The sequence below is a fragment of the Poecilia reticulata genome, linkage group LG10 (genome assembly GCF_000633615.1).
Source record: "Poecilia reticulata strain Guanapo linkage group LG10, Guppy_female_1.0+MT, whole genome shotgun sequence".
NCBI classification, from domain to species: Eukaryota; Metazoa; Chordata; class Actinopteri; order Cyprinodontiformes; family Poeciliidae; genus Poecilia; species Poecilia reticulata.
Window position 1 is genome coordinate 17,645,727 of NC_024340.1, and position 12,794 is coordinate 17,658,520.

The 12,794-nt window shown below is 38.7% G+C and overlaps 1 protein-coding gene across 9 annotated transcripts in view; it reads right to left on the reverse strand.

The window, feature by feature from the left end:
* The window catches only part of diaph2 (diaphanous-related formin 2), a 450,956-nt gene that overhangs the window by 205,082 nt on the left and 233,080 nt on the right, over nt 1-12,794 (reverse strand). For all 9 annotated transcript variants that reach the window (XM_008420583.2, XM_008420582.2, XM_017307147.1 and 6 more), the window contains 2 exons: nt 4,577-4,678; nt 1,067-1,161 (listed from right to left, as the gene is read on the reverse strand). In XM_008420583.2, coding sequence (XP_008418805.1) covers nt 1,067-1,161; nt 4,577-4,678 — 197 coding nt within the window. The remainder of the gene's footprint in view (nt 1-1,066; nt 1,162-4,576; nt 4,679-12,794) is intronic.

Consider the following 12,794-nt stretch of genomic DNA (forward strand, 5'->3'; position numbering starts at 1 on the left):
TGGTTGAAATGACATGGTTAAAATGTATTTAATAGTTATGACACTTTGGGGTCCTCTGGACTAGATAAAGCACAACATAAATATGGGCCATTTACCATTGACTATGCATGGAGAGATAAATGAGCTGGTTGGTGGGTGAATGAAGTAGTTTGAAAATACAAGTATCTTCCCATAGTCTACTTTCTTTACTGCACTCTCAGAACTTTTGACCTCAGAACTTTTGTTAGAGAACATTAGTTAACAAACGGCTGGAAGTAAATCGGTGTGGGAAAAAAATAAATGAGGAGTTGTAAAGGTATATGTGGGAACAGACATAGGAAACATTTACTATTTAAATGATTTTCACCAACTTAAAATCTGAAACTTGATCTGAACTCCTATTTGTAAAAAAAACATAATAATAAAACTGTAACACACAAAACACAATACATCACTGCCAGGATTTTAATAAAATCAAATCTCCTATTTGCAACTCGGCCCTGAAGTACACACCCCCAACTGATGAAATAAAACACAAACAAATACAGCATGGCTGTTTCAGTCACAAGGACAGTGGAAGAAACACTGAGGTTTTGTGCTACCCAGTGATGCATCTTCACCTCAGATGACCCCGCCCCATTTTCAATTAAGGCCCTCTGAGGCTGGAAAATATTCTCATATAAAATGAGAACAAAAACAAGTAGCCTTTAGGAAGCTCATCAATCACAGTTTAAAGACAAAAGCAAAAGAGGAGGGTGGAGCTGAGGAGACTTTGCCAAGTCTCGTCCTTCATCATCCATTATGAGAGGATGAATGGAGGAGGGAGGGGGTCTCTGCAGTCCACCAGAGAATGAAAAGGCTGACTGAAGCCAGAAAAACAACCCGAAGCAGGTTAAAAATAGGGTCGCAAAGCAGCTCACCAGACACTGAAATTCAAAAATTATCTTCTCATATGAGCACATTTTTCATTTGCGCACATGCACACAGACGTTTACAAAAAAAAAAAAAAGAATATGTCTGTGAGAGACAGAGAGTAAGAGATTGTGTGAAAAAAAAGCTAACACACCACAGTGAGCATCCGTCTTACCTGGATGAGTGATTCACTCAGTCTTTCCTCGTCTACCTCCAGCACAATGTCCCGGATCTCTTCATAAGGCAGGCGGAACGAGCCCAAGAAAATGGCTGTTTTGATGTAGAGAGAAGAGAGTCATTTCCTCACTTTTTTTTTATTAGACTGCAGAGTTCACACTGACATTTTGGCACTCATCACTCCTCAGACAAAACGATCACAGACCATCCTTCCCATTTGGAAAAGCTGTGCTACCTGACAAGAACCGCAAAGGAAAACATCAATATTCACCTGTGAGGAGTCAATTTTTKTTTATTYTTTTTTTTTTTTTTTTTTTTTWMMAGGGCAAWCTAAAACAGAAAMCCAATAAAAAATAAGAGCGACAGTTGCAGCTGAGCTGGCCGCTCCTGAAAGCAACATGTTTTTGTTTGGGTGGATGCGAAAGGGGCGCGATGTATTTGCCTCAAGGGGAAGCCTGGTGGGTGTTTCACACTCCAGGTGGGGAGGGTACACTGGAAATTGGAGCTGATGGCATATCCAGGTGGAAGTCACAGGTGGAGCTTTCGTAATGAGTTGGAAGAGAGTCACTCAACAGCTGCCATACAACTGTAGCAGTGGGACCTGATGTCTGTATCTCACAAGAAACTAGAAAAGAAGCTTGTTTTCCCCTTTCTGTTTTATCCCTCATAGTCATTTTTTTAAACCTACTACTTGCTGTATTTATGAGCTTTTATTAGAACAAAAAACGTGCACGATGTTAACACTGTGACTCCATGATGCCATGTTCTGGCTGGTTAGATGCCATGACCGTGTTTGTGGGCTGTCACGTTGCACTTGTTGGACTATTTCCTGGATTCTACACCAATTGTTGCCAGAATGGGAAAAGTTTGTGTTGCAATCATGTTTCCAACACATTTTTGATGCCAAGAAAAGCTTACAGTATTTTTAATCCTTTTTAGCCATTTTTTAAAAGCATAAAAGATAGAGGATCACTATGAATTTATGGCAGAAATTGCAACAAGGGTTAGACTTTAAACATGGAAATTGCAAATTGGAAAAACCAGACAGGATGGATGAATGGCAACTCAACCGAACAGTGTATTCATCCGTCTGACCATCTTTTCTGGTCTTCTTGTTGCAGGTTTCGTGTGTAAACGCTTAACCTTGAAAGTATGAGATATGAAAAATGTGAAGAAAACCCTGATTCTGAGATGATGCGCTACAAAAGATAGCACGTTCATATCAAATTTGCAAATTTGAGCATTTGCAAATGTGAGCATTTGCAAATTTTGTCATTGCACTTGTGTATGTTTTTGACAGGGCTGATAGGTGTCAGTGCCAAGTCTGAAAACCAATCCGACAGAGGGGTTTCGAGTTTTGGCAGGAAGGAAAAAATAAGCGTTAAAGTTCCCACCTTCACAAAGGAAATGGGCGGGAATCTTGTTGTCGTACACAAACCACACAGCTCTCCCGAGTCGCCTTGACAAACACTACCGCAACATAAATCATTTTCATTGCCTACCGCTGAACCTGGCAAGCTCTCTTCTCAATTCTGATGTGAAGGTTCAGTGACTGGGATGGGTGGTGGGATAACGTGAGTGATTGTCATGTCAGTGCCACTTTATGTATCATGGTAAAATGATTATGCAAACTGCTATCGGGTAAATTGTGTCCATCTGTCTCCAAAAACCTTCCCTCAGCGCTGTCAGCAAGCTGCAGTATGTGGCTGACTGGTGACAAGGCCCCAAATAGGACAAAATACACACTGTTAAACATGGAGTAGTTTACTGTAATCAAAAATCGTTTTTTAAATGCTGAAATACAGATCATCCCCACATGGTAATGTTTCTGTCATCTTATAGATCTGTTCAGTTTTTGCTTCATTGTTTGCTCAAGTTTAAAAATTTCAGGTCAGAAAACACATTTTAATATCCACTAATATAAAACAAACTGATTTTCATATAGTATTTGCTATAACTGACAGGTAATCTTGTGCATCCGACTCTCCTTCCGGATCATTTTTTAAATTTAGAAAACATTTTTAATTACGTTTAGTTTAAGGCTTTAATCGGTAGTGTGGACGGATCGTTTGTTACAGTCCCCACATCCAACATGACTCCTTGAAAGATATGTCATTTATTTCTTGCAAAAATGTAGACAAAATAATCAACAATTCTAAAAATCACCAAGCTTTTCAAAATGTAATAACTGCATATTTTCATTCTGGTATATTCTTACTGCTCAAAGAAAAAAAACTAAATTGACTTAACTTATAATTTACAGGAATGCAACACTAATGTTTCTACCTACAACCTATTTTTTTCAAGCATTTTTAAGAATCGGATTTAATCCCAAACTTTAAATGGGCCGCATCAACACTTACATTTTGCTTTTTTGTTTGAATTACTCATCTTCTACATAACTCAAATGAGCATAAATGTGGTTATAGTTTTCATGAGAGGAAAGGGAATTAATTTATTTATGTTGGACTCCTCCCCATTTGTAGATGGTTTTTGTAGGGCTTATCTAATAGTCAAAAGACAATACTGCTTGGAAAGCTGAAAGACCAAGGCACTATGCTACTTTACACGCTATTGGCTGGCATCTGCAAATCAGCCAATCCATGAGCACCATTTCTTTCCTTGGCACTGATTGGCTGTTCCCTTATTAGTTGAAATAAGGGAAACTTTGAACGTTAGCTTCTGATGTAGTCCTAAGGCAAATTCAACTGTGTATTAATGAATATTAGGGGTATTTGGTGTTTAAACTCTTAGCAGTTATAAGCATTTTAAAAGAGGGTTTGAAGAATTTACAGATTTTGGCTATTCTTCAGAAAAAAATAATGACATGCAAAGTGAAGTTTGGCATATGAGGCTCATTAAAAAATTGTACGTAAACAAGTACACCATTTTACATTGCAAGATTTGACACATGGAGTTTTTGTGCCTACTTCATTTTTTTTTAAATATATTTTTCAAACCTGCTTAATAAATTACACGGTGGGCTGTGTGGTTAGATTAAAATTGTTTTATAACACGGTAAAGACCAGATCTTTTACACTTCAAAAGCAGAATGGGGAATTTTTTTAATCATCTTTTTTATATATATATAACTTTATATTAGCATCCAGCATTAACTGAAAGCTTGCAGAAGTCTGCTTGGGCTTTAAACACCCACATGGAGCTCAAGCAGTCAAATCTGTTAAGAATTGCTTTGCATAATCTGACACACAAGGCTTGGAAAAAAGCTATATGCACTTAGTTTGACTGCTATATTATTGCCAAAAACATCTTCAGGTTCCCACAAAGGGCTCAATAATTCACTATCCTAACATAGAGGGCGTTATTATAATAGTTTTTTAAAAAATATTATTATTATTATTATTATCCCACCAGCAGCTGCGTTTTCCTGCTCGTGGGAATATAAACAGCTGCATTGTGGAAAAAAAAAGAAGCACTGAACTTTCTGAGATGAAAGATGATTGTAAAGAACGATGCATGAACCAAACAGAAATCTAAGGATACTTACAGAGGTTCTGTGCTGTTTTGGGATCCAGGATACGAAGTTCCTTTGCCTTCTTCTTGAACTGTGGTACTCGGTCATCTGTCTCATCACTCACTTCTTTTTTCACTGCAGTACAAAAAAAAAAAAAAAAAAAAAGTTTTAAACAACTGGCCAGCTACATGATATGCAGTGGATTGCAGCAAAGGTAATGTCTTGATGAAGTCTACTAATAGGTCACTTTTATACTAATTGACATATTATCAGTTGAATTGGACTGAATAGTTTAATAATTATGGTCGAATTGAACTGTATGTAATTCATCCATCTACATGTCTGAATAGAATAAAAATAAAGATGCTGCCTTTAAGATCAGACAGACAAGACGAGATAGATTTTGCCACAAAGTACTTCAATTATCTGTTAGTTTTGATAATTATCCTGTAGGATTAATGAAAACAAAAGGTGCACTTTCTCAGAAAGTGATTTACATGCAAGACCAATTAAAACAAAAACTTTTTGATTACAGACATGTTTTTGAATTGACAGGTGTCCAGCAAACAGACGCAGCTGAAGATGCTTTTCACAGGGTACGGACTGAACGCTTGGTCGACAGAAAAAGTGTGATAGTTAAGAAGTGCACAGGGAACTGGGACAAGATGCGCCCTGAGAGGAATGTAAAGAAAAGTTCACTCAAAGGATTGGAGGAGATTCTCAAAATGTGGAATGAGGTTACAGTCAGATGTATTTGGGAGATGAGGTACAAATATTTTGTAAAATAAGTTCTCCTCATCATCACAACGGGATCCCTGCCGGAGTGTGGAGTCTGTTTTTAAGAATTACATTCACTTCCAAAGTTTGATGAAAATAACCGTTTACCCCCTTCAAATCCAAGAAAAATGTCAAAGTTCACAAAACTGCTTCAAAAATAAATAAACCGACTTGCCGCACAGCCCGTCAGCACAAACTCTTCTGTATTTACCCTGAAATAACATCAAGTTTATGTAAAAGCCCTCTTGTCCATGTAGGATGTAGACAGCGGCAGGACAACGTTTTAAAGCAGAATTACAGAACTGAGGAAAGTTTAATTTCCCACAATAAAGAAGGAGCGATATGAGAAAGAAGCCTCCTTAGATCCTTCGTTCTCCCCTGACGGTTTCTGTGAGGAAGCACACTTTGTTGCTAATCATCACAACTGCTCTGTTTAAGCCCAAGGTGGGAGTCTCAGAGGAAATCTAGAACAAACAATCTGCTCCCTCAGTGCTGGCTTGCATATTTGAAGAAAGAATCAAAGAGGCAACATCTCCTGGGCACCTAGAAGAAGGAACGCTTAAGGCAGCTACCTAACTCTGCTGAGCACTGTCAACATATCACATCAGGGATGTAGTTATTTACAGTGTTAAGCAATGCTAAATTGCAAGTAGGTTTAAAATGATGAAACAGATAGATTCGCAGATGATTTTTTTTTTTTTTTTTGTCAGAATGCTAAGATGCTCCTTCAGGAGACCTCAAAACGTCAGGACCCCGACTTTAATCCAGATCCGACTGTAATGCGAGCTGCATGCTTTCCCTTTCTGACAAAAGCTACACGGGGAGAGGAGGGACACGAGAATCGAAATGTGTTTCAAGTAGATGTGGAAATCCAGGTTAATTATTAAATGTAGGAACAATGCAACCCACGTATTGCATGATTCATCGTGAGAGATGCGTGTCAAACCGTTTCTGCTGTTGTTGTCAAAGTTTATCAAAGGATCTATCCTTCGACCAAAATGAATGCAAAGTATGAAATTTAAACGTAAAAAAAGTGAAGTTAAAGTTGAACAAAAGTTAGGTAGTAAAACATTCTGATTTAGGTAGATTGAAACAACACCACTGTGACTGAGCAAGCACATTAATTCATTGTGGAGACACTCCCTGCCAGTGGCCTCAGCATTCCCTCCTACACAGCCAAACTGCTCAGGAACAGCTTAAGGGAAAGGCAAAGGGCCAAGTGATTATCTGGCCTCTAAACATATCAGATTTCAATCCAAATCAACACCCACAGACTGCGTCAAAACAAGTTCTACCAACGGAAGCTGCATTCTGCGACCTGCAGGACCCAAAGGAGCTGCTGCCCAGGCCTGCTGCCAGATACCAACAGAGGTCCACTAAATCAACGGGGTTCCCCTTTCCTGTTATGTCATTTTGACGGCGCGTTTCAACGCAGAAAACAATCTGCTTGCACAAAGGCAGCTCAGAATAACAGGAGATCATTGAAAAAGTCAGTTATTTCACTATTTCAACTCCTTAAACCAAAGGATAACAAAAAAAAAAACAAAGATTCCTAGAAAAGCTATGTTCTTGTAACATAATGACAATTATTTATATATTATACATATTACATTTATAAGCATTTAAGACCATTTTAAATCAAAAAAGGCTTTTTATGGTTTACACAATCATAGGAAGACTACTGACTTCACAGTTGTCTTAACAGATGATTTCCACCAACCAGAAGGGAAAGTCACAAAATATAATAGATGAAATTAGTCGTCCATTTACAGAATGTTGTATTCAAGCCGACTCATAGAAACTGAGTGGAAGGAAAAAGAGAAACAGGATTTGTATTAGAGGATCAGTAGATGCATACATGTGAAAGTGCCAGCGTTCTCATTTACTTTTAAACAGACAATTAATATCCAGCTGCTACATTTGGATTATTATTTTTGTGTGTTGCACCAAGTGGAAACCAAAACTGAGGACAGTTTATAGTTGCTTAGTTAGTTTTTGTTAGTTTTTGTTCAGCTGACCAAGGTAAATGCTAATGCGCACTTCATTTCTGTGCAGAGGGTCAAAGCAGGTCTGCAGTCTAACCAGTTGTGCAAGTTCTTTGTTTTTACAGTGTGAAAAATGAAACACTAAAGGAACAGATGTTTCTGGTTTGGACACCAATGCCCTAAGCTTTTCATTTATGTTTGGCAGCACCCATGTGCGGTGAAACAAGTTTGTACTGTTTCATGTGTATTGTTCAATCAAATTAGATTGTGACACTGAAGGTGTATTATGACTTTATAATACCTGACAGTGTTAGGTACTTAAAGAAAATATCAGCAGGTTAGGCTTTTTAAAGATCGGCATGAAAACTGCAATTGGTGCACTTCCCTCAGAAACAAGCAAAATATTACAAGAACTTTAAATTTCTCAAATTTACTAAAAGACTATGCACTAATAACCCCCTTGATTTGGAATAAAAATTAAACTTCTTTGGTGATAACCCTACAAAATCTAAACTCGAGCTAAAAGGGGGAAATTCAGCTCCTTTTAATAAATTATTATCTACATTCTCTATTATCCATTTACTGTACAGCAACTTTGATCTCTCATCATGATACTTTACATTCTCACCAGGGTGCTCTCAGTATTCTGGTGTTCGCCCTTGCCTGAAGGCCCCCATGCTGTACATAGTTAAGGAGAGTGCCTTTAAAACCCATAATGAACCATTATTTATGATGCTAACCTACACATCTCAGAGCTCTCCTGCTGGGAGTTGAACAATTGGCATCAGAAGGCTGGCCGCGGCGAAAGTTTTCTGCCGGTTGACTCAATTATGCCACGAGTCACATGTGTTTCCTCTGAGTGCTGCATGTGGACTGATGGGCCCTGGAGGGCTTGCACACATTTCAAGCTGCCACACTAGTCAGAGTCCCAGGTGTGTGGAGAGGATGAATATAGGTGGCATATACCCAGATGGCTGGCCACAACAAAAAAGCTTTTAAAGTTTTAGAAATGAAAACAAAACACAGAAGTTTGCAGGCAGTTCCTGCAAATCCTCTGCTCAGGAGAAAGTTTTTCCTTTTACTAGAAATAGAACTTTGGACATGCTTTCTTTAAGGCTTCTTCAGTCCTAAAAGGCTTAACCCAAATGACATTGTAGGTCCGCAACAGCTGATTGAAGTCCTTGCCAATATTAAGACGTGTTCTTCTAGTCGTCCAAAGGCTGAAATGTAATACTGTGAAAACAATGCTGTCCCTCATATTTGTCAGCAGAATCTCTCCAGCAGTCACACAATGGAGACACACTTGAGTCTGGAAAAATCTGGGAACCTTGTGTCCAACAAAGCCTTTTAGTATGGATTTATTATTTATCAGACACAAACAAAATGATTAGAAATGCCGATTGAAAAGAAAAGGAAAGCTGATGCATCCAGTTCACAACGCAAACAACACTGGGCTTACATAAAAGACTGGAGCAATATTTGAAAAGCGAACACACATTTTTTGTTTTCACAAATGGATACAAGTTTTTCTATTGGCATGGGTATTTGTCGTATTGCTCATTTCTGGAACTTTATTTTGTCTTGCACTAAAGACAAAGTTAAAAATATTTTTGGAAAGAGAAATGCAATAATAAAACAGCAAGTTGTAGTTTTAGCGTCAGGGTGATGCGTTTTAAGAAACAGAACAAAAAAAGTTCTCTATAGAAAAAAAAACAACTTAAAAATACATGAAGAAAAGCTTCTGGTGAGCATAAATGTTACACATTTTACTATCTTGGGGGGCGGTTAAAGATTGGTCTGTGCCAAGGGGAGTCACCAAATTGTTAAATTGTAATGAAAACACAGATGAATGCTTGACAGGGAAAAAAAACAATTTTGGCTTATTAAGAAGGATTTGGTATTCATCTCTGTGGGCCTTGGATTGAGGTACACCCATGGGAAACTCTATGATAACAAGAGTTCTCCAACACTTGGACATCCAGTCTGTTTGCTGGCCCAGATTCCTTATCCTGGTCGCCTTCCATGAGATATCTCCCTCAAGACGTCCATAAAACCCAGGGCATTAGGAAGCTAAACACTACCACATGTTCACTTCCGGACACAGACTCCTCGGCTGAGCCCCGCCACCAGGCACCAGAAAATGAACAGGCCTTGAAAAGAAATAACAGAAAACTGCAGATGACAGGTCTTCAACTAACATATTTAAAGGCAAAGGAACACAGAGTGGAACAGACAATGTGGAGTCTGGTCTTCTTCGAAGCAATTTATTCCTTCAAATGTGCAATCTGCCTGCAAACATGGGCCCCGTCCTCCATGTCAGGGACTCATGCTGAGGATTTAGCCACTGGAAATCTGCCAGGCTGTCTAAAGGAGATGGATGCTGAAGGAAAGTCACTGCCCTCTGCCAAGAAAATACCAGTTCCACAGAGCTTGACTTCATTAATATACATGTTTTTATGCATGTATATGCTAAAACACGAACAGCTAAAAAGACAATGCCGACTAAATGCAGAATAAAAATAAATATGTAAAAGCATGAAAGCACTTTGAACGAGAATCTGGTTGGTAATTTTTTATTTTGAGTTTCTTTAAAGGGAGGTTTTGCTCTTAACCTTGAAGTCAATCTGATTAGTGGATATATAGCTGTTCCACTCCTCCCACTGTCTTGGTTGCTAAAAGAACACACCCACTCCACTCGGAAAAAGGGCAACCCTTCCCCTACTGATTCAGACTGGAAATTAATTATTTTCCTGTCATCTTGGCAAACCAGGAACCCTGAAAGGGAATATCAAACATGGAGAAGCATATGACTTTCTGTATCACCACTTGCTGAATACAAATTTTCACAATAAACCCCACCCCCACATAGTTCATATTAAAGTAAAAGGCCAAATAAATATTAGAGCTATAAACAACATTGAATAAAAAATAAATTGGCCTTTTCATGGAAAGCAGATCAGTAAATTCAAAGCAATTTTTAGATGCACCTTCCTTAAAAACAAGGAGTGGCTTATGGAGATGCTGACACATGAGATAGATGTGCAGGTCGAATATTGTTGTGCATGACTGTGACCGCTTACTGGCTACGCAGAAAACAGATGAAGCAACTACTTTTACTACTACAATCATATGTTCAGGAAAAGAGAAAGGATTAGCGATAACTTAAAGAGGGAGTTACGTAAAAGTTGGACCAAAGAGGGTTACAGCTGTTTTTTAAGAGCACAAATTTTAACAAAGAAACGCTAATTTACAGCAATTTTTAATTTTTGTATATAGTATATCAGTAAAATCTTCTGCAGCTGTGCATAGATCACGCTAAACAGATAACCCTTCTCATTTAGCTGAACTGCTTTGTTTCAGCTGTGACGGATTTTCTTTCTCCAAGTTTCTACTATCAGCTTGAGTGAGATTTTAAAGTCAAAATTTGAGGGTTTCCACTAACAATTTTCTTGTGGTTATACGTCAGTGTGATGAAATACAAACAAGAAGGCCTTGTGACAAACAGGGCTTTTACATTGTTCTGTAGGGTGCCAGTTGTTGGGTCTCCAATTGAGGTAAACAGATCTCCTCACTAATTAAATAATCAAACTTAAAGTCTATTATTACTTTTGTCAAGAGTGATATGCAGTGGTTGACCAAGTTTGACATTCAAGATGTAAAATTAACTTTTTGGCTAACTTTTAGTTGCCTCGTGTGTGTTTTTCCCTCCACACATTTCCTGACTTTGTTCATGGAGAAAAGTTGTAAAAGTGATACGTGAAGTATACAAGCTGTTCCTTCCCGCTAAAATTTTAATCATACTCCCCCCATGTCAAGGTGAACCATAAAAAAGTGGATGTTGCCAACTATGAAATAATTATCTCGCCTAAAGATAAAACAGTGAAGTAGGGCCTAGTGATAATAATAACTATAATCATGACTCAAATTGTTACAAAAAAAAAAGTCTCCAGTAAGCTTCAGTCACATGTATCTGTAATCAGATCCCTCTGTAAAAGCATCTGGTTCTGTTCATCTATGAATACAAGGTGCGTATACAGGAAGCAGGATGAGTCCCACTGAGTGACACTTTGACCTGTGGCCAGTAATGTCTTCAGTATGCAGGGAGCGGCTCAGCCCACGGTGGAAGGTGCACAGCTGGGCTTGGAGCAGAGCCCAGTGAGAAAAACGCCTCCTCTTCTAATTGAGACAGCACAGATCTCCCTTAGTGACCCTCCCATTTCTATTCCAAGAGTGAAGGGAGAAGGATTCCAGAACACAGTGAGTTTCCTGTAAAAATGATACATTTCTTAGGTAAAAAATGGAGGAATGTGAGCAGAAATATGAGGGTTATGACCCAATGTGCTTATATATATTTCAAGTCATTTTTTTGGACATGATGTAACAAATTGATTACAAACTTCACCAAAGTTAATAGATTTAGTTTGTATTGTATGATAGATTTTTTTTTAGGAGTTCTTGACTCTTTTGGTATCTTTTGCTCCAAGAAATTTAGCTCAAAATAAAAATAAAAAAACAGCAAAGAAACTTAAAGAATGTCAACAATAAACAAATATTTGAGGAAAAAAAAAAGATCTAAATCAATAACTCTGAGGACTACCAATGACCTGAAGCTTGGCACACCCTTTCAACAACTATGTTTAATCAGCTCACATCGACATACGGCTGTTGTTCTCTCTCTCAAAGGCAAAGAGAGTGTGGGAAGACTCTGACTCTGCCTCTGCCTCCTAAATTGGTCATGGAGACATGCTCCTGGGGGCAGCGAATGGATTGAGCCTGACAGCCAATCAGTTCTAGGAAACTGTTCTCTGGTTGTACCAAAGCAGCTCATTGTGACCCATTGTGCTGGAGCGCTGGTGGGAAGGCGCTAGTTGTCGGTCCGATCGGCTGCACCTGGTGTCCGTTAAGACCCCCGCTATGCAGCCCAGCGTTGAGCATTCCGGAGGCAGCGGTAAAGGTGGGGCCGTGTCAATATGATGAGAATTTCAGGAGAGATTTCAGGGTAAGGTTGCTCCCTAGATAACTGTCGAAATTACTGAGGTCCCTCCGGTCTTTATTACCTCTCCCAAGCCAATGATACGCAAGTTCAAGCCCAAGGAGAGGGTTCAGAGTATACTTGGTGAGGCTGAAGATATTTTAAAATGTGCATGTGATCTGGCAGTAGACTTTACACAAGATGCAGCAAAAAAATATCTGTAAGCGATCTTTTACGGAGACTTACCCAGCTGAGTTCAACACTCAAAGAATTTTAAAGAAAGAGATAGAACTGTGACATACCATACTACCTCCTACATAACAGCCGCGTAAATTTAATGTCAAATTTTCCTTTCACAATAATGACGCAATGATGCCGTAACAAATACGTGACCCAAAGTGCAAACATCTTCCTGCTACACTTCTCTCTGGTTGGTGTCACTCGTCTTTCACTCTTTTTCCCAGACACCTCTAAAACTCCGAAGACAAAACGACATCAACAGCATCTTTTATGTGCC